This window comes from Pelodiscus sinensis, chromosome 2 (assembly GCF_052426305.1).
Source record: "Pelodiscus sinensis isolate ZL-2025 chromosome 2, ASM5242630v1, whole genome shotgun sequence".
NCBI lineage: Eukaryota > Metazoa > Chordata > Testudines > Trionychidae > Pelodiscus > Pelodiscus sinensis.
The window spans coordinates 44596431-44619480 of NC_143053.1; the positions used below are offsets into that span (position 1 = coordinate 44596431).

General features: G+C 44.4%; 1 protein-coding gene across 3 annotated transcripts in view; it reads right to left on the reverse strand.

The window, feature by feature from the left end:
* Nucleotides 1–23050, reverse strand: part of LRRC69 (leucine rich repeat containing 69) — a 49794-nt gene that overhangs the window by 21959 nt on the left and 4785 nt on the right. For all 3 annotated transcript variants that reach the window (XM_089776210.1, XM_089776209.1, XM_089776208.1), the window contains exons 3-6: nucleotides 16310–16382; nucleotides 10757–10952; nucleotides 9345–9416; nucleotides 409–510 (exon numbers count right to left, since the gene is read on the reverse strand). In XM_089776210.1, the coding sequence (XP_089632336.1) occupies nucleotides 409–510; nucleotides 9345–9416; nucleotides 10757–10952; nucleotides 16310–16382 (443 nt within the window). The remainder of the gene's footprint in view (nucleotides 1–408; nucleotides 511–9344; nucleotides 9417–10756; nucleotides 10953–16309; nucleotides 16383–23050) is intronic.

Sequence of the window (23050 nt, forward strand, 5' to 3'; positions counted from 1 at the left end):
TAAGCATAATGGCCATGATCAGCTATGATCAAACAATCTTATAAGCCAGTGGTCCCCAACGTGGTGCCCACGGGCGCCATGGCGCCCGCCGGGACATTTATGTGAACCTGCCGAGTGATCAGGCCCGGCCGAAGCCATTCATATGCCCCGGGCGTGCAGCGCACGTGCGGCTCCTGCCCCAGACACGGCGCATGAGCGGCCCTGCCCCCAGACGCCCGGCAGCCCCAGAAACTTGGGGACCACTGCTATAGGCAAAGGAAAATATGTCCAAACTATGCAGCTCATGAAGGAATAACCTGAACAGAAATTCAAAAACTGTTGAGCATTGTTGGGTTAACAAGAACACTATTTAATATTTATTTTTATTTTAAATCTTGAAAGCATTACTTGAATTCTCTCCTTGCTCACCTTAAGAGACCAAACTTCTTCCTCTTGTATGGCAGAAACAGGCTGTTTCTTAAGCAATGGATTATCTTCACAGTAAAGTTCCATTAGCATCAGCTCCTCCATCTATTTGAATAAAATAATGTAATTACATCAGAAAAGATAAACATCTCAAATGCCATTTTTATTTAAACAAGGAAAACAAATGTAACAAATATGAAAGCAGGAGATATACTCATCTGACTGTGTGCAAAATAACACTGGTGGGAAAACATACAAGATTTAAGTACAGTACATATTCTATTATTATTGCTAATAAATAGTATAACCATGTGAATCAAAGACCTGTTTGTTCTACAAGAGACAGCTTATGACTAGAGTATTATTTAAGTCACATTATAGTTACAAAATCTCTGCATTAACATCTAACACAGAGAAAATTATTAAAATAATTATTTAAAAAACTGTCCTCTGTTGTTAAATAGGAATAATTTTATCCATATACATGTAATCCTGACACTCCTGTATTCAACTTAAGTACCCAAATGGAATATCCTCTCATGGTAAAGAGGGAAGTAGTGAGAGGTCCTTAGCTTTGAATGTAACTGACATATCACGAATAGTGAAAATATGCTCACTCTGTAACAAAATTACTCCCTGTTAAATAGAAAGAGCTGTATAAAATTTCTCTAAGCAAAAGTTTGCTGTTGTAATGATAATTGTTTGGTCTCTGATCTTTATAAGGCAATGATTTATACAGCTGTTAAGTTTAAAAATGAAATAAGCCTGGACAAGTCACTCCCATATATATTATGCTGAAGTGATCTAGGAGTCTAAGAAAGCCTAAGTGGAATAATAGGCTTAAACCAACATGGAAACCCTAAGAGTTTGTCTAGACTACAGGGTTTTTCCGAAAAAAGTGGCCTCTTTTTGAAAAAACTTCCCCTGGGTCTAGTCTGCCGCCACATTCTTTTGAAATTAAATCAAAAAAATGTGGATGTTTTGTTAACCATGGTAAACCTAATTTTACAAGAAATAACGTCTTTTTTTCAAAAGTGCTCTTTCGAAAAAAGGCATTCTTGAATGCAAACAGGTTTTTTCGAAAGAGAGCATTCAAACTACCTGGATGCTCTCTTTTGAAAAAGTGGCTTGCTTTTTTGAAAGAAGTGGTTGCAGTCTAGACGCTCTCTTTCGAAAGAGACTTGTAGTCTAGACGTAGCCTAAGTTCAATGTTCACTTGTTTTACATTATGCCTAACTAATTCTTGGTTCTGAAATATACCATGCTCTGGAAAAATGCATAGAAGATAACAAAAGCATTAAATATTATTAATATTATATATTTGCTCTTGTCTCTAATTCATTTTGCCCAATAAAACAGAAAAACAGGTAAACAAATACTTTTCTGGAATCATAGCTGGAACGTACTAAGTACACTTGAATAATGTACATAACAATCTGTTCCCTCAGTTAATAGCTTCGAGGACAATTTCACAGCATTATCTGAAAGAATTATAAAATCAGTGGTAGGGATGTAAAATCCCATTAAATTAATTAACAGGTTAGACATTAAGTTTTATTAGTTAACTTATTAGACGTCCTGGGTGGGAGGAGGTCTGCTCCAGTTCCCGTCAGTTAACCTTAACCAGTAAGCATCACCCAATATTTAAAGATTCTATCACTAGATTCTTCTCATTTTAAAAAAATGGAAAGAGGACTAAGAGGAAGAAAAATAAGATTATATAAAATTCTACACACCAATGACCTAACTAGATATCTTACCCACAAAAACTTATGCCCTAATAAATCTGTCTCTCAGGTGCCATGGGTCTCCTTATATTAATAGAAACAACAGTCATGCTGCTACATTTCTGCCTCCCAGGAAGAGATCAAGTAAATATCAACAGTAACTTTAACAACTTGTGCCTCAAGCAAATTGCACGCTGGAACAGACACGTTGCCTGGGCTTTCCAGGAAGATACTTGTATCCCCTGGCAAGTTTTTTTTATATTTTTTCTGCATGGCAGGGAGGCCATGTGAATTATGTGCCCTCTCAGGTGCTCAGAATCCTCCCCAGGAGTAATAATATAAAGTATAGGCATTTAAGAAGTTTTCCTCAATTGTTTGGGACAATCTGTATATATCCCAGAACAAAGGAGGCATACTAAAAATTCAGCCACCTAAAGTGGTACACAAATGGTTTAGGTATTTCATGAAAATCAATAATCATTGCCAGGGAAACTTTGGAAGAAATTTCCTATAAACCAGAAGAACTGAGTTCTATTCCAGTGACTATTAAACAAAAAACCAGAGAAGAGTAATTATGAAAACATGAAAATATTATGAAAATACTAGATTTTGAACAATATACCCTTTTGGGTTTATCTTTCTATAAAGAAAAGAATTAGAAAAGTTGAAGTACGGAATGTTACAAACATTCTATATTATAAACACTACATACACTGGCATGAGAATTATGACTCACTAAGTAAACCTCAACTACAGAGGAAAGTTAAACAATCTTTCTTCTTGGCAAAAATTATTTTAGTGGGCTTTTGTAGCCAAATAAATGTATAGGCGAGAAAAGGGTCAACATTTCATATACTGGAGGGGAAGGGAGAGACACTTTCTACAATTTTGTTTTCTTACATAGGAGGCCGTCTGGTTTCTCTTCAGCTATAGCAGCAGTGAGCAATAATTGTTGACGGGGGGCCTCTCCAAGATTATGGTAAGTGGTCAAGGACTGCACTTTTCTATGGCGAGGGTGTGGGGCCTGGAGCAGAGGTTAGGTGCAGAAGGGAGCTTGGGGTAGGAGTTTGGGAAGCATGAGAGGGAGTGGGGTCTGAGAGGATTGTGACCTCGGGCAGGGAGTTGGGAGTATAGAAGGGGTTGGGGTACCAGAGGCAGGCTCTGGCTGAGAGTGGTTTTCCTTAGGCAGCTCCCGGTCAGCAGCCCAACAGGGATTTGAGACAGGCTCCCTGCATGCTGGCTGGCTAATGGTAAAGGTGATGATAGGGCTGGGGACGGGAGCAGCGTAGTGCCTAGAGCCATGGTGTCCAACACACTAGCCACATATGGCTATCTGGCTGGTTGAGTGTGGCTAGTTGGCTTGAGCAATGTGGCTATTTGGTTGGTTGAGTGTGGCTAGTTTGCTACAGCAATAGCTACTATAGTGGCTACTGCTTCAGAACTAGTTGGACACCATGAGCCTAGAAGGAGCCACCAGCCCTTTTGAACATTGTTGGGCTGCAAGCCAGCAAAGAGCCTGCCTCAGGGTCTTAAGGGGGTGGACTGTGGGCCAGATCAAAAGGTGTGGCAGCCCCATGGGACTTCACAGAAAACAGACTTGTCTCTTGCATTGTATTATGATATAGAGATGGACTGAACATGGGTAACAAGAAAAGGGGAAGATTTTCCCCAAATGTGCTGTATTCATCAACATTTCATTCACTGGACACTATTTTACAAATTTTCCATTTGCTCCGTTAATATTTATAACTAAAGCAAAGCAAAGCTTTTCTACTACCTTATTTTGAGGAATTGGAATTAAAATGCCAGAACCCAGATGTCATCAAGACTGATCTCACATCAGGTGACTTAATAAGAATCCCTCTTGAATTACAAGGATAGAACTCTGACAAGCACACTAAAATAGCTCTGTCTTTCTTGGCAATTTTAAAGCCATTCAAATTTAAATTTGGCATGAGGAAAAAAAGAACAGTTCATACATACCTGGGTGGTTGGTGAACCCACCCCTTTCCCAGCCCAAGCCCCGACCCCACCCCCTTTTCACTGTCTCCCTCTTCTCTTCTCTGTGCATCCTGTGTCCCTGCTCAATGCATGCTTGGCCCCTTCCAGTCAAATCCCTGAACCCAAGCAAATTATTTTAAAAAAACCCTCCACTTTTCTGCAATTTCTCTCTCAACAAAATACAGCGTGTGCTTTGTACCATATATCAGACATGCAGACGGTACCTAATTAAAATCACTAAATTTGGGAATAAGAAACGTCAGTCATGGGTTTATTATATATACCCTCATAGATGACATGCAGGAGGCTTGCAAACACCCAGAACCCCTCTCATTGATCCTGGGGAACACAGAATGGCAAGCACCAATTAAAAATAACTGGGAAATCTCTGTCCTTTCTTCACACCATCAAGCAAGGTGTCAGGTCTCGCCCTCAGCCACCCTGGACCCTGCCTGAACCATATTAACATTTCACAGAAATCCCATGGACGAGGAGAGGAGGGGAGGACAGGCCCAATACAGGTTGAGCATTGGGTAGGCAGAGTTTCCCTTTGTCCTACAAAGTATCTGAGGGATAGTCATGTTAGTCTGTCTGGGCAAAAACAACGAGAAGTCCTGTGGCACCTCATAGACTAACAGATTTATTTGGAGCATAAGCTTTTGAGGGCAAAGACGCACTTCATCAGATGCATGTGACAAAGTGGGTCTCTGCCCACGAAAGCTTATGCTCCAATAAATCTGTTCATATATATGATGCCATAGGACTTCTTTTACAAACTATATACCTGTGCATCTGTACAGCTATTAAAATAAACCTAGATACTCTGTATCATGCCCCCATGCTTTCTGAAAAATGGATATGTATATTCTATTTTTGTGCATGTTTTATTCTTATATGTGAAGTTAGAAAACATATGAAGTGTGACTCTGGTTTTAATTCCAAATGTGTTGACGACGGCCGTTAAGGATACTTAGGATCATAATGGCTCAGTACTCAAACCAACAACCTGCGAATAATCTTGTTTGTCCTGTAAGCCCAAATTGTGACTAGTCCTAGAACGATTAGTGACCATGCTACCTGGTACTAGAATCCATCTTGCAGGTGATATTTTATCATGGGGATGAGGAATGCTAAACAAAGGGTTCTAGCTCTGGGAGGGATGTCTATTTAAACTTAAAGAATGGAAAGCAATCAGTTTTTGTCTTCAGCTGGTCTTTGAAACTACCTCACCCACCCTCAGAGGATACACATGGAAAAAGCTGACAACAACAAAAATCTGAAAAAGCTGTAGACACAGGCCAGAGTTAAGATCAACTCTGACTTGAAATATATTACCTGAGGTAAGATCAACTATTTAGGGTAAGAATTGGCATGTAACAAATTTCTTAGTATATTAGAATTAGCTGGTGCGTTTTTTTTGGTTTATTTTAACTTAATCAGTTACTCTGAACTGACTGTTTTCACTTGCGACCACGTAAGTCCTATATTTTATACAAGAGCAATACTTGTTATGGCTAGGAGGGCTATATCTGTTGCAGAAGTAACTTAAATAATTCTTCCCTGGGGGGAGCAACCACTGTGCATATCTCTTTCATTGTTAAAGAGGGCTGACCTTAGGAATTTTCTCATGTAAGATGGATTTATATCGAGTTTTGGTCCTCTTTGGGTTCTGTGTTCTTGGATGCTGAGCCCTTTAGCTGAGCCCTCCCAAAGCTGAATTGGTTCAGTGTGAATTGTTGAGCCCTTCAGCAATTCACTGAATTGCTCTGCTGGTGGGTGGTTACCCTCAACTCTGTGCCTTGACAGGAGCAGACCAGAGCTTATGGCCCAGGAGGACAGAAAGGCAAGCATCAATGGCTTGATCAGCACACCAGGGGACAACCCCATCTGTGAGCCAACCCATCACACACTGACCATATATGCTCCCAAAGTGCCTAGCAAACCTTCATGACTCGAGTTATATAAAGCCTCACATCTTCAATGGTTCCTACTATGGTCTTATTGTTTCCTTGGACACAGCTCTTCTCAATTCTTTTTGAAAATATAGCCACAGTGGTTAAAGAACTTTGTAAAAGAGTTCTAAAACCTTGTCATAAAATTATGAAATGGATATTATTAAACAAAATAATGTTTATACACTAAAGATTTCTGCCTATATATACTACTTTCGTTAAAAGAAAACAAAAAGGCCTTGATATATTCCAGAGTAATAAGATTAATTTTGCTGACAATGTTTACACTAAAGCTCTATCAGAATTCCTTGTTCAGTTACATAGATTGTGTCCATGTAAGGGAGGGAGAGCCATTCTTGTTATGGCTAGGAGGCCTAACATTGTTGCAGAAGTAATTTAGTCTTTAAATACTTTAGTCTGAACCTCCCACCTCCTAACCTTCCACACCTAGTTCTCTCCTATTAAAAAAGTCTTTGCATCTACTCACCAAAACTAAATCTGTTCAGACTCTTACTAATTAAACTTAATTTTCAGTAAACGTTTTACCTTAAAATAATTTTCCATTGAAGAGGATCACATTTACATTTTGAATCAACAACCCTCTGAACCCTTATTTTACTCCATTCTCTCCCTCCATTTGCTCCATCCTTGTTTTCTCAGAAGTTCTTAGCCAAACTTCAACTCTGGTGACTCAAGACTCCAGAAACAGCAAAATGTACAGCAGTCCTGAAAATTACCTGAGAGTTGTGGGTAAATATACTGTAGTAGCTGAATGATTCTTGCAGCAGCGGAATCAGATAGAGCAGTGATTTTTCAAAGTACAGATCACAACCTAGTACCCAGCACTAGTTCCTGGAAAGTCAGGCACTGGGTCACCTTCCTGTGGTGACCAAGTAACCAATGATGGCATTCTAAGGCCAGCTTCCTACCTGTCCTGGCACTGCAGACCACACTATGTCCTGGAGTGGCCAGCAGCAGGTCCGGCTCATAGGTGGAGGCAAGTAGCTAACTCTCACAAGATAAAAAGGCAAAACAAGCCAAAAAATGAAGTCAATCCCATTTCAAAACAAGCCCAAAACGAGCTCCACCCATTTTTGTTTGGCAATGCCTGGTGACAAACCAGGAGCTGGCCAATGGGTGTGTGGAGCCAGAGCTTGGGGCAGAGGCAGCCTGTGGAGCTGGAGATGCTGCTAGCTACTTCCAGGATTCAGTGCAGTCCACTGTGCCAGGACAGGCAGGAATTCTGCCTTACCATCCCACTGCATCACTGACCATGAGCTGCTGGAGCTAGGCCTGTGACCCAACAATCCCGTGTCCCAGCCTTGAGCCCCTCAAAACCCAAAACCCCTCCAAACCCCAAACTCCTCTTGCACCCTTCATCTCTGGTCCCATATCATAGCCTGTACCCCTGTACCCTATACATTATAGTGATGCAAATTAGAGTTTTGTACAGTCTGAGGAAAGCATCCAGAGTGAACATGTATATGCTTACATAAAGCACCACCTAGTTACAAAATGTGAACTACTAAATAAATCTACTACACTCTCAAACAAAATTATTCTACAATCACAGTAGGGCCCATATTTATTATAGTCTCCCATTCTTTTTTTCTCCTTCACCTTTGCATTGGATTTTTGGAAAAATGTGAAATTATTTTTTACCTCGGTTGCAAAACTAGTAGTGCTTATTCAATATATGAGGAGGTCTTCCTTCATGAATACAGAGTAATTTATGTTAAGAGTTTGCAGCATTAATACTGCAGACCCAAAATTAATCAATTCAAATTATCTTGTTTATCCTATATAAAATACTGACCATTCCTGATGTTTTGCAACTATACCTGGCTGTAAATGAGTCCTCTGATAATCATCTAAGGGCACTACTAAATTACCTTGGGGTCTCTGAGCAGAATAAAGTAATTTAGTAGTGCCGTCGGGTGTTACTGCTATTAATGCATCTACACACAATTTAAAAAACACTATCAAATGTATGGGGTTGGGAGTTTTTTTGATTTTATTTTTTGCAAAAGTTCCTTATTTCCATTAACTTCAATATAACATAGAAACGCTCAGTAGACAATGCAGAAAATTTTACAACTAGTGGGAAGGTAATGTTCTCCAATACCCTCTGTAAAACAGATCACCAATTACAAATAATGTATGTTAGAGTATGTCTACACTTGCACCCTCTTTTGATAGAGGGATGCAAATGAAGGCATTCGAAATAGCAAATGAAGCCAGGACTTAAATATCCTGTGCTTCATTTGCATATTCGCTTTATGGCGCTTTTTCAAAATAGTGCTATTTCGAAATAATAGACGCTGTTAAGAAATGGTTATTTCGAGAGAAAACCCTTCTCTCAAAATAACTGGTAAACCTCATTGTATAAGGAATCCCTCTCTCGAATCCCTCATTTGCATCCCTCTCTTGAAAGAGGGTGCAAGTGTGGACATACCCTTACAGACACAGCAATAACAATATAAAGCAACTTAGAAAAATTGAGTAGCTGAAACCAAAGCCCCCACAATCTCATTAGTGCCAGAAGAATCAGAAGCCAAACTACTGAAGAGCATGACTCAAAAAGGCCACAAAAACCACACATATACAGATTCTTACACCAAAACTATTGCAATGTAGCAAAAGGAGCATATGTACTGTTTAGTGGTATATGAAATTATTTCATTCTCAGAGTACAAAGGACATACACAAAAAATACAAATTCCAGGCTACAAATCCTACCATGAGAGATTTGGACTTTCCTGCATCTTTTTAGTAACAGATTAATCTTTATATCCCTTTCCAAGTGTGAAACTAAATACACCCAACAATTCAAATCAAAACACCATAGTCATGATCATATGTAAAATTTCTCCTGACATAATACTGTGCAGACTATTACAAACTGTGATGAAATATTTAATCATATTTTGACAACTAAAACTTTTTAGCAACTGGAAGGTCCCAAGCACATTTCTATTATTTGAAACTCCTGTCTCCTTGATTAAGCAATATTAAAATTAAATTAATGTTACTCCATGGAATCTTTAAAACAGCTACTATGTTTTACTTATCTTTATTAGATCCAATTGGACTTTATTCAGTTTATATGCAACTACATATTTTTTTCTTTTCACTCAGTTTGTGGTGAAACTCACAGTATCAATCCCTTCAAGTTACCCAGACTTTCCATATAATTCATTCAACAGATCTGACGCAGAAATGTTATATTAAAGAATAAGATACAGAAAATAATACTTACTGCTATTGGAAAAATCTGAATTTTGTTCCCTGCAACATCTAGAATTCTTAATTTTCTCAATCTGCAAAGCCCCTTGATGAAGGAGGAGAAAAGCATAATAAAAACAAAAATAGAACAACAATGAATGTGAACCTAAAATTCCCATAAGAGGAGAAAGCAGTGTCAGACATCAGGAAGCAATAGGACTGGCAAAGAAAGATTGAGTTGCCTGGTAAAAACGGAAATGGGAGGAAAATTTAAAATGATTTATTTCAGGGAAGAATATGTCCATTCTTTCGGTATTATAAAAATGCCTGTCTTTATCATTCAAAATTCCCATGGATCTTTTATCCCCACTCCACCCACGTCCTCCCTCAAACCTCATTCTGAATTATTTACAATGCCAATATCATCGCCACATAAAGGCTTTTCCTGTTTACCACACAGGGAGCCTGAACAGCCTTCAAATCCTCATTTCTCAGGCTCCTTTCTCCAATTAAAAAAAATTAAATAGAGCTCCTTGACTTTCAAAATCACTGTTAGTTCCCAGCCCTCAACATCTAACTAAATTGTCATTTCTTAAGATAATTGCTTGAATCTGTTGAAACATAGGATGGGAACAAATACACATGATTTTTGTTTACGTTGTTATTTTTAAGTATTTTCAGTATCAACTTAAGCAGTAGCTGAAAATAGCTGCCAAGAAACAATGGTATTAACAACTATCTTTTAACATTTTCTTTTGTGGCAGCCATCTTCAATTCATTTTATTGATTGTCTTGTACAGATAAAAGTGAATACAGAAACGCAAGACAAACACTGAGCAATGCACATACAATTCTCGTGTTCTCTGTAACAAGACAAAGCAAATTCCATCAGATAACCAGCTTTAAATGTTCAAAACCTTATTTCCTCCTCCTTGATGCACATACCACACTGCTGCACTCCACCTGCCCAGGAGTACTGCTGGGGCCGAGCAGCACAGCTGCCTTCTCATGCAGGACTGACATCCCGCCCTCCCCCTCCACCCAAGAACCACTGGGCTACCCACCGTGGCCATGCCTGGCCAGCCCATACCCCCGGCATTGGGTCCAGGGAGCATCGTTAGAAGCCCTCTGCCTCCCCTTCCCCAATCCTGGGCAACGCTGAGTAAATCTTCTAGTATACAATATTCCTGTGGAACTTAAGATGAAGATCACTCACTTACTGACATACATAATACAGCAATTTGTAATTAAAGGCCAGGCAAAAAAATACATATTTATTTTGATTATTTTAAACTGACAGATATCCTTTATCTTTTTGTCAAGCTTCATGACAAATGAAAACTAAGCACATTAAGTACATTATATCTCAATGTAAGGGTAGAATTCCATTATATAAAGACATGTTATTCACATGTTGTCTTAAGATATCCATACAACATTACTCACATCAGGGAGAACTCCTATTTGGTTTCTTGACAAGCATAGAATTCTGAGATTCGTCATGTATCTAATCTCTTCAGGTACTGTGATGAGACAATTGTGGGACAGATGGAGTTCAGAAAGCTTTTGCAAGGAACATAGCTCTTTGGGAATACTTTCTAGCTGATTATTATTTAAATTTATGTTTTCAAGATTTTCTAACCTGTAAAATTAATAAAGAATTGTAATGATCAGCCAGGGTATGTTGTCCACAATAAATAGCAATTTATTTAAACTTTTACTGGGAATTTTCAGTACATAAGTGTTCCCTCTCAGTTTCACAGGTGATCAATCAGCTCCACCCAGACAGTCAGCTCTATGCATGGAGCCCTGAGCCTCTAACTGGACAGGGCTGATTAATCACCAGTGAAGCTGTTCCACCTCCCAGCTTAGAGGGGACCCTGCTGTACACGAGCTACTTCTATTTTTTTAATTATATACTTTTATACTGAACTTTTATATAAATGGAACTCTATGCTGGATAACTTAAGGACTAACTCTAGTGGATAACTGATAAGGGTTTTTATACAATCACAGAATCACCAGCATCACCTCCTCCCATCCCACCAGGCCCTGCACAACCCACCCTGCTTCTAGGGAAGGGGGCGGAAGGTGCCAGCCGCTTGCACACCACAAGAGCCCACTCTGCCAAGCCCCATGCAGCCCAACCTGCTGCCTGCCCCGTGAGACCAACTAAGGGATGTGACACTCTTACCATGGGGGCGTGGCTCCTCCATGTGTAGCTCAGCAGCTTGCATTGAGTGGGGAGAGAGGGAGTTTGCTTTTACCAGCCAGTGCTGGTACTGCAGCCTTGCAGCTGCGCACCAACCGTGAGGATGCAGTGGTGGCACAGGCTCCCTATTGCATGGGTGAAGAGGGATGGGTGGTGAGTTCCCACCACTGACCACATGAGAGATGGCTGCAGACTGCTAGTTGTCCAGAGACTGCACTTTGAGAACCACTGATCTACAGGCATCACTCCCATGGCTCCCAGTTCTCTGTTCCCAGCCGATGGAAGCAGTAGGAAATGGCACCTGCAGACAAAGGGGCGACAGAGATGTGCTGGCCATTGCTTCCCATAGCTCTCATGGGCTGAGAACAGAGATGCTGCAGGGGGCAGTGCCTGCAGATGGTCAATGTCAGCAAAATGTCTCGCAGCCTGCAATCATGTTACTCTGATAAGCCGCATGTCACCAAGAGGCGGCAGGTTGCCCACCACTAATCTATCCCATAAGTAAAGAATTTCAGTTTCGGGTACTGTCAATCTGGCATCACACTCAAAATAAACTTTTTTAAAGGAATAAAACACATTTTCTCAGCTCTACATTGAATGGGATGCTGAAACACTCAACTGTTGTGTTGACTTTGGCACTATTAGAACTGCAGTACAAAACAAGTTCAATGGAATAGTATACACAAGTGCTGCAGAGAAAGTCATTTACAAGCAATTACAATGAAAGAATTAAAAAAATATTAAGACATAATCAATGACAATTATATTCAAGTATGCTGAGTAAGATATCTAGTTAAGTCATTTGTGTGTAGAACTTCACATAACCTGAACTTATTTTTCTTCCTCTTACCCTCTTTCCAATTATTTTTTTAAAAACAGTCTGCCACTAGATTCTTCCCATTTAAAGTATATAACATGGAGCATATGACTTCTGAAGGAACAAAAATAATGAATTACAAACTACATGTGTGGGTTAGAAAAAGCAAACAAAGAAACTGGGGATAGGAAAATCAGATATGAATATCAGAATGAAATCATAATTGTTTTAAATTTATTTGCTGCTTTTCTGCTGAAATGGTTCTTAATATTTTTCAATGTGAAAACATTGAGTCAAATTCATAGAGCTCTGCAAAGATACAAAATCTGTATCCATATCCACATCCATATCACAAAAATGAGCTGTGAATAGCTGCATCCACATCTGCGAATGCGGATATAAAGCAGATATCCACAAATTTACAGGGTTGTAGAAATAAAATTGGTATCCCACATCTGTATATGCAAAAAATGAGAGAACAATATCCACATCTATCTCCACAGATATACAGCACATATCTGTGGATTTGCAAGGTTCTACAAATTCAACACTGAAATCAATGGCATTACAGGAATGAATATGGCCCTGTATGTCTAAAACCTGGTGTGTTTTAATAGGACAAGAATATTTGGGTAGCTGAAATGTTAGTAAAATGTGTACTCTTCATTCCAACTTACTATCATTCTTGTTGAAAATATTGAACATTTTCTTTTTCACAATTGAATAATAGCATCAAAATTGGAATAACTTCTATTCCAAATTCATTGGAAAAAATTTGTCTCATTATGGTGGGATAAATTTTTTCCAATGAATTTGGAATAGAAGTTATTCCAATCACAATATATTCACCCAACTACAACATAGACAAGGTGAACTTCTTGGTCAGAAAAACTTGACATTAGAATTCATCCTCCCCATTAGTTACAAGATTAACCTTTTGCCTCCAAAAGACATACAGGCAGTCCCCGGGTTACGTACAAGATAGGGACTGTAGGTTTGTTCTTAAGTTGAATCTGTATGTAAGTCGGAACTGGCGTCCAGATTCAGCCGCTGCTGAAACTGACCACCAGTTCTGACTTACATACAGATTCAACTTAAGAACCCCAAGCGTCCCCAAGTCAGCTGCTGCTGAAACTGATCAGCGGCTGATTCCAGGAAGCCTGGGGCAGAGCAACTCTGCCTCGGGCTTCCTGTAGTCAGCGCTGGTCAGTTTCAGCAGCGGCTGACTTGGGGATGCCTGGGGCAGAGCAGCTGGGGTGCTGCTGGGTTGCTCCAGTAGCACCGCTCCTCGGCGCTACTGGACCAACCCAGCAGCACCCCAGCTGCTCTGCCCCAGGCGTCCTGATTCAGCCACTGCTGAAACTGACCAGCAGCGGCTGAATCAGGACCTGGGGCAGAGCAGCTGGGGTGCTGCCGGGTTGGTCCAGTAGTGCCCAGAGCGGCGCTGCAGGACCAATCGGCAGCGCCCCAGCTGCTCTGCCCCAGGGTCCAAAACAAAAGCCTGGTCTGCTGGGGGGGGGGCACACTAGCTGCGCCTCCCCCCCCCAGCAGACCAGGGACACGGGGAGCAGAGCCGCAGCGGAGTGTCGCGCCTCTGAGGCTTTGCTCTGGCAAAGTCTCAGAGGCGCGGGACCCTGCCGCGGCTGCAGCGTCAGTCCCGGTGCCTGTGGTCTGCTGGGGACCATCCCCAGCAGACCACAGGCACCGGGACTGAAGCCGCAGCAGCGGCGGGTTCCCGCGCTTCTGAGGCTTTGCTCTGGCAAAGCCTCAGAAGCGTGGGAACCCGCCCGGTGCCCCTGGTCTGCTGGAGACGGTCTCCAGCAGACCAGGGGCACCGGAACAGCTTACGAATGGAGCTCTCTCGCCCCGGAGCTCACAGGTAGCAATCCGCCACCTCGACCTCCGGGGCGAGAAAGCCCCGTTCGTAAGTGCGGATCCGACATAAGTCGGATCCGCGTAAGTCGGGGACTGCCTGTATTTCATCTTTTCCTGCCTCTCTGTATCCAGCACACACTGGTCAGGCAACATCCATGATCCAGAATGATTTTAGTAAGCTGGATGTCCACTTAACCTGGGTGTGTCCAAGTTTCCCACCGTTCCACAAAGTTTGTTTGCAACCAGTCCTGGTGCTAAGTGTTCTGTGCTGTTATTTAGCTCTAATTTACCCTAAATGACTTGTAAGAGTCCAGTAAGCAGTGGAAGGGTTGGTAACGCTTCCAAGACAATACCGATCTCCTGTGGCTTGACAAAGTCTCTGGTTTGGTACTGGTCAGGTCCCAAGGATGTTGAACTAGAGAAGTTCAACCTGTAGTTAGACCATCATCTTTACCCCATCTGACTACATGATCCCCTCTCCTTGAATCCCTCAACTTCCAAAAGTCATAGATTCTCAGGCCAGAAAGGACCACTGTGTTCATCTAGTACCTCTTCTATGTCACAGGCCAGAAAACCTTCCCAAAATAATTCCTAGAGTATATCTTGCTTTAGTAAAGCATTCATTTGTCCTTCCCCATCACATCCAGTTCAAGCTTCTAGTCCCCTGCGCATCTCTTCTCCTGTAGCCACTCTTCGCCTGGAATTCAGTCCTCCCAAACTCCCACCCTTAGTCTGGGCTTGGGGGCTTTTGTTTTAATCTCCTCCAGGGAAGAAACCACAGTGTCTTCCTATGCAGTACCTTGCCTGAGTGGCACTATCATAATAATAGCATAATCCAGGTTATGCTTTTTAATTTCAAGCTAAATTTTTGCAAAAATATTCACAATTTTACATGCTAAAGGCTTTCTTGAAAAGTTCTTGGTATAAAATAAGATTAATAAAAATTAGAAACAATATATAACTACTTCATTTCATTTGCTAAAGCACAAGAAATGAGACATACATATGGTAACAGGAAACAGTACAAAGCTCTGATTTTGTAGTTCAGATAAAACATAAAAGCCAAACTGTTCAGAGAGAATATTAACAAAATTGTTTCTGGTAGAGTTACTACCTGAAAGATTTGGGTGTGGGACTGGGAACAAAGTTAGAACCCTAACCCGCAGAAAATTTACCAAAAAGTATTTTGAGACATTTATATTGTATTCCTAAGAATGAGGGATTGCATCCCCTCCAAGAAAAAAATAAAAAAGGTAACCTGTCTGTATGAGAGCATATAAGTGAAATGAGCACTCAAAAAACAAAAAGAAACTCTAGATTTTAAAACTTGAAGCTCATCTATAAACAAAACATAGTAAAAGCTTTCCCAGGAGTTGAAATTAGTGGCTTATCAAAATGATAGCCAAAGGCAAATACCGCATCTAATGTCCACAAGGACTATACATGAGGGCTACGTCTACACTGGCCCCTTTTCCGGAAGGGGCATGTTAATTTCAGCTATCGTAGTAGGGAAATCCGCGGGGGATATTTAAATATCCCCCGCGGCATTTAAATGAAAATGTCCGCCGCTTTTTTCCGGCTTTTAGAAAAGCCGGAAAAGAGCATCTACACTGGCCCCGATCCTCCGGAAAAAGCGCCCTTTTCCGGAGGCTCTTATTCCTACGTTGAAGGAAGCCCTCATGTATAGTCCTTGTGGACATTAGATGCGGTATTTGCCTTTGGCTATCATTTTGATAAGCCACTAATTTCAACTCCTGGGAAAGCTTTTACTATGTTTTGTTTATAGATGAGCTTCAAGTATTAAAATCTAGAGTATTCCTTCAAAGTAGGAATAAGAGCCTCCGGAAAAGGGCGCTTTTTCCGGAGGATCGGGGCCAGTGAAGACGCTCTTTTCCGGCTTTTCTAAAAGCCAGAAAAAAGCGGCGGACATTTTCATTTAAATGCCGCGGGGGATATAAATATCCCCCACGGATTTCCCTACTACGATAGCTGAAATTAACATGCCCCTTCCGGAAAAGGGGCCAGTGTAGACGAGCCCGAGTAGAACAGGTACAGTATAAAAGCAACACAGACAAGGCTATATAATACAATTTACCTGTGTATTTCTGGAGGAAGATATTTAAGCTTGTTGTTGTTCAGATTGAGAAGTATCAGGTTTTCTAATCCATCTGTTAAGAAATATATCCTTAACCAAATGAATATAAACTGTACATTCTCTATTCATCTTTATGAGTCTAAAGACCAAGGGAGAGTGACTGTAAAGAACCCTAGCTGGCAGGTTAACAATTACTCTGTTTACCTTTCCCTCTGTACCTTATAGAGGCATTTATAATGGGTGAATATCCTGTCAAATTACTATATTGGCTGACAGGTAAAGTTTGACTTCCCTAATTAAAGTGCAGATGCTGCAGAGAAAAGGGAGCTTTGTATGTGGAAGGACTATAAATTATTGGGATTTTGGTACCGTTTGTGAAAAACAAAAAATATTACTAAGACAATGGGTGAGGTAATATTTTTTATTTGATCAGCTTCCACTGGTGAAAGAGACAAGCTTTCAAGTTACTCAGCGCTCTTCTTCAGGTCTTGGAAAGGAATGCACAATGTCCAAGCTAAGCACAAGATTCTTGTCGCATATTCTGAAGTATCGCAATGCTTGCCCGTAAATATTCGTTTTCTTAGTTTGTCTGGGGTGACTGTTGGTGCAATATAGGTACAATGATGCATAGGGGTCACAGTCAAGTTGGTGACTCATTGGCCATCTTGAACAATTTCTAGACAAATGCACCACGAAACCAATGATATACCTAAAATACACTGATAGTATTTTCATCCTCAGGACAAAACTTAAATTCTCTTAGATTTCCACCACAATTTCAACAAACATCACCCATCAATAAAGTCTCTTAGCTTCAACAATGGAACTCCATATACAACCATGTTCATGAAACCCACTGATTACCTCATGCACCTTCACAGATTCCAGGAACCATGACAAACACACTCAAAAAATCCATTATCTACAGCAGGGGTTGGCAAGAGGCGGCTAGCGGGCCACATTGGCATGCCAAGCCTCCTGATCCGGACCACAGTCTCTATGCTAGCACCCTCACTATACAGCAGCTGCAGCCACTTTAAACAGCAGACTACTAATTGCTATGCAGTCTGGGCAGGGAGGAGAAAGCATCACACACTGTCCCTGCCCCCTAGAAAACACCTTTAGCCCCCATTGGTCAGTTTCTGGCCAATAGGAGCTGAGAAATTTTGCTGAAGGCAGCAGCCGCAAATGAAGCCTCCTCACTTTCTCCCTTCCCATGCTGCAGCAGAGCCACATGGAGCAGCCCGCTCAGCAGACAGGCAGGGAGCCTGCCTCAGGTTCCTGAAGAGCCGCTGGCTGGGAGCTGCCTAGAACCTGTCTCTGGCACCCCAGCCCCTCTCTCCATCCCAACTACCTGCCCCAGACCACCACCCAGGCCTTCTGTATCCTCTCTCCCTACCCCTTCCAGGTCACAACTCCCTTCCAGACCCTGCACCCCCTTCTACATCCGTCCCCCAGGCCAGAATCCTCTCCTGTACCCATAACCCCTCCTGACCCTGCATCCCAAGCCCCTGCCCCAGATCATAACCTTCTCCTTCACCCAAACTCCCTCTCAGACCCTTCCTGAACCTGAGTGCGCTATCCCAAGCTCCCTTTTACACCCCACTCGCCGTCCCATTGCCCCTCCACAGAAGTGTGGCCCTTGACCACTTTGGAGTGCCCCCCCATTCAAAATTATTGCGTAGCCCTGACTTAAGGCATATGCTCTAAGAAGAAAGCACAGAACATACACCTTAACACCAACAAAACCACCTTCCCCAAACAAGGACACTCCACCAGTGGAGTAGATCACATCATGGAACAGGCCATCCACATGATCCACGAGAACTTATTTCAATACAGAAATAAAAGTTCTGGTCACGTATCCATGGCTGTCACCTTTCACCCCACATGGAAGTCATATAGAGTCTTATTGACATACAACCTATATCAATGGAGAACCCCATTCGGAAATAAATCTTTCCTGCATTCTCCTCTTCTGGCCTTTAAACAACCTCCCAGCCTATCCAGACGTATCATCATCCCACAGACCAGGACACATCAACTCAAAGCTGCATCAGACCCTGTCAGAAAAACAAATGTGAAACCTACAAATATATCTTCACTGCTATAATGATCAACACCCCCACAATATACATTTTGAGATCCATGCATCCTACATATACCTATCTCAACATGTGATAACAAATACATGGGTGAAATCAGACAGCAATTATGCTCTCAAATGAATTCATGCAGGAAAATTATTAAAGGCAAAAATACCCTATCACCTGTGCATGAATACTTTCACAAAGCCATCATTTTGTCTAACCGGCTAGTCCTTGTCTTCAAAGGAAACCTGCACATTTTAAAAAATAAGCTTTGCTAGACACTAAATAAAGATCTTAATAAAGACACTGGATTTATTGCTTACTACAACAGTCTGTAACCCAGCAACTCCCCTTTTAGGTCTATATAACTATTAATGGGCCACTTCACTCTGAATGGTCAAGTAATCCATAGCAAGGGTGGGCAAGACAGTGTCCATGGGCTGAATCTGGCCCACCAAGGCATTTGATCCAGATCATGGCCTCTCTGCCGCTCCCTTGCCTCCAGGTCAATTGAGACGTGGGGACGGGGGAAGTGTACGAAGTCTCCACCCCCACCAGTGGCGTGCGGCATCAGAAGAAACCACCAGCTGTTCAAAACGGCTGGAGATCCATCGCATGGCCCTGGCAGGGTGGGATGAGGAGGCGGGGGAAGGGGTGAGAAACTTTGCATGCCCCTACCCCAGGCCCTGATTGACCTGGGGGCAGGGGAGTGCATTAAGTCTCCTCCCACAGCTGGAGGCAAGCAGCACCTAGAGCAGTGGTCTCCAACCTTTCTATGCACAAGATCACTTTTTGAATTTAAGTGCAATCCAAGATCTATCTCAAACCCAAATACCCTTGCCTTACTTCCTTCCCCGAGGCCTTGCCCCTGCTCACTCTGTCCTCCCTTCCTCCTTCCCCCATTCTCCTTCCCTTTCACTAGACAGGGGCAGAGGGTTGGGCCACAGGCTCTGGTCTTGGGCTATGGGATTTGGAGTGTACAGAGGCTCCAAGCTGAGCCTGGGGCAGGAAGTTGGGGTGCAGGAGGGGGTTTAGAGTACAGGCTCTCCAAAGGAGTTTGGGTCCAGGAGGCTCAAGGCTAGGACAGGCTCTTGGGGTCCAGGAGGGGGTTCATGACTGGAACAGGGGTTCAGAGCTGGCTCCAGCTGGGCACTGCTTACCTCAGATGGCTCCTGGGTGGTGGTGCAGTGGGGCTAAGGCAGGGTCTCATCTGCCCTGGCCCTACACCACTCTCAAAAGCTGCCAGCAAACTCCTTCCATCCCAAGCCCTGTTGTGCCGCCCTCCCGCTCCCTTATTCTGTGGAGATAGAATACAGGGTGGAAGAGGGGGCACCCTGACATCAGCACCCCTCCTCTCCCTTCCCTTCTCTGTACCACAAGCAGGAGGCTCCCGGGGAGGTGGGGACAGGAGATGTGCAGCAGTGCGGGGAAGGGCAGCTGAAGTGCTGTACTTTGTAGCCTCTTGGCCAAACCAGTCAAGATCACCTGTCAAAGGCTCCAAGATCTACCAGTAGATCCTGATCTACTGGTGGTGACCACTGACCTAGAGGGAACAACCAGCTGTTCAAAACAGCTGGTGGTTCTCTCTAGGTGCCCCACACCCCTGGTAGGGAAGGGCAGGGAGGCAGAGACTTAATGCACTCCCCCCACTCCCAGACCAATCAGGGTCTATGGGCGGGGGAGCATGCAAAGTCTCCTCTCCTTGCTAGAGGTGGGCTGCACCTAGAGGAAACAGCCCCCTTCTGCATGAGGCCTCACCCCTTCCGGGGTGGCCCACAACCACTTCCAAAATTCATGAAGTGCCCCCCCCCTTTCAAAAAATCATGCTAGCTATATTTCAGAGTTCATCTCACTGTGCATCTGAGAGTCCATTTGTTCAAGGACTCCTCCTAAACCATAACAGCTAGGACCATCAAATTTGGTATGCAGCTTTCTCTTATCCTAATTTAACCAAGGTCAAGGTTTGGCTGTGCCTGGAAAATGGGAAGTGCCGGGAATGGAACTGTTGTCAATAACATGGAAAGAGAGAGGACAGAGCGCGGAAGGACACAAAAGGGAGGGGCACAGAGAGGAGGGACATGATACTAAGAGTGGCCACTGGGGGCCGCAGCAGCACAAAGAGAATGGCCAGCAGGGCTGGGGCTCTGCCATCATGCCTGCCACCAGGTGAGGTAAAGAATCCCCTCACAACCCAAACCCGGAGCTTGCCCCCACCATGGAGGACCTGCAGGCTGCTGAAGCAGAGCTGGGCCCCCAGGAGCCTCGGCCCCCACAGAAGGCCTACAGGACATAGGGTAAAGGACCCACTGGAGGAGGGGCAGCCCCCACAGCTTGACCCCTCTCCGGACGGCATGCATGGTGCAGGGAAGCCGTTGGAAGGGGGGTAAGTCTCAGAGTCTCACACACCCCCAACAGACTGTAGGCCATGGGCGGCATTAAAAAGGGGAGCAGCTGGGAGTCCCCTCACCCTGCCCCCTGACAGCATGCAGGCTGTAGGGCAGCCACTGGAGTGGAAAGCAGCCCCTAGAGCCTGGCCCATTCCCAGACAGCCTGCAGGATATTGAGGGGGTGCTGGAGGAGGAGGCAGTCCTCAGACAGCCTGCAGGCCACAGAGGGCCTGCTGGAGGTGGCCTCCAGAGCTTCAACCCCACCCCAGACAACCTGCAGCAAGGGGAGGGGGCAGCACTGGAGGCCGGGGACAGTTCCCCAGCTTCAACGACTCACCCTCTAGACCCCAGGGAGCTGCTGGAGAGAGGCAGCTTAAGGGAAGTTAAGCCCTCAGATCCTGGTCCCTCCCCTGACAGCTTGCAGGGGGCAGGATGCTGGAGGCTAGAGGCAGCCCCTGGAGCCTGGACCCCACCCAGACAGCCTGCAGGCCATAGGGAGGCTCTGAAGGCCAGGGGCAGCCCATCAAGCCTGGCCAGCCGCCAGCTGCCCCCCCCCCCACCTCCGGATTGTCCCCCCCAAACAACCTACAGGATGGGGTTTGCAGCCAAAGCACTACCCCCCTCAGACCAGCTGCAGGACAGGGGGGGCAACTGGAAGCTGGGGCCAGCCTCCCAACATGCTGCAGAATGGAATGGCCACCACCCCAAGGAGGGTCCCACCCTGGAGCAGCTGCAAGCTGGAGAGAAAGCAGCAGGTTGGGGGTTGCCCTCCCCCCCCCCCCCCCCGACAGGCTGCAGGCCAGGGGGACAGCTGGAGGCTGGGGACAACCTACAGAGCCCCAACCCCCACCTGACAAACGTGCAGACCTGGATTTCTCCCCAAGAGGAGCTACCCTCTGGGGAGCACAGCCCCAACACCTTGGGAGAAATGGTGGCTGGGAACACTGCCATGGTTCCCTGGGAAAAGCTGCCACCAATGCAACATCACCCTCACCAACACAGGCACACACTGCCCAGCCCCATGTCTTGAACTCCCTGCCCAAAGTCCTCCGCCTCCCAAATGCCTTGACTTCCGCACCCCCACCTCCTTTCCTGTGAGCCCCTCACCTCCTTCTCCCTACCCTGAGGCCACCATCCTATGATTTGAGTCCCCCCACACTGCCCAAACCTCTGCCCTAAGCCACCTACCCCCTGCCTCTCCTTACCCCTGAACTCTCACTCCAGCCTTCATTTTTCTTTATTTCAATGACTATTTTTTCAAAACGAAGCATGTACATTTTTCATTTATTTTCCAAAAAAGACAAAACAGAACAAAACCCACCTTCAGTTAAAGACCCAAGCAACTCCAGGTACATCTGCTAGTTATCACATATTCCAGTGGTTCACAACCATTTTTATAGGATGGACCAGCAAACCATTTTCACAAACTTTTGGGTGGACCAGTAACATCCTATTTGCATATTTATATATTCATTATGCAATGAATTAATATGAAAATACATAAATAAAGTGTTACTGGTTCACCAAAATTCCCAGCCCACAGAGCCGCCATGAACAGCTGGCTTCAACTCCAGCAGTCGCCACATGGCAGGCGACTACTACAACTAAATCTGGCTGTTCACAGCAGCTCTGGAGGCCAGAATTGGGATACAGCCCAGCCCCCTCGGCCCCCCACTGCCAACCCTAAGCCCTAGAGCCCCCCACTCTCCACTACCCCCCAGTGCAAGCCACTGACCCGAGTCCCCCCCCCCAGTGCCAGCCCCCCACCCAAACACCTCAGGGCCAGCCTTCTGCCCCTTAGACCTCACCACTACCAGACCCCCCCCAGTGCCACCCTCCTGTTTCCAGAGCCCCACTCCACCCAATCCCCAACCCCAGTTCCCAATATTAGCCCCATCCCAGGACTCTCCAGTTCCAGCCCTGCCCCCATAGGCCTCCCATTACTAGCCCCACCCCCAGAGGCCCCCAGTGACAGCCTCCCACCCCCAGAGCCCCAAGCACTAGCCCCACCCCCTCACTTAGTCCTGCACTGCCTCTCAGCCACCAGCTGAGCACTGTTGTCCATGTTAGGGCTGCTCCAAGGTTGTCATGCTAGGTTCTGCATGGCCTTCCCACTGCACAGTGAGCTGCTCTTCCACATCCAGGAGACTCTACCCTTTCCCAGAACTAACTAGCTGAGAGGCGGACAGGACATGCCTCTCCCAACAGCCACAGCAGTAGGGGAGGCGCTGGGTGGTGTATCCCAGCCCTAGCTCCCAGAACTG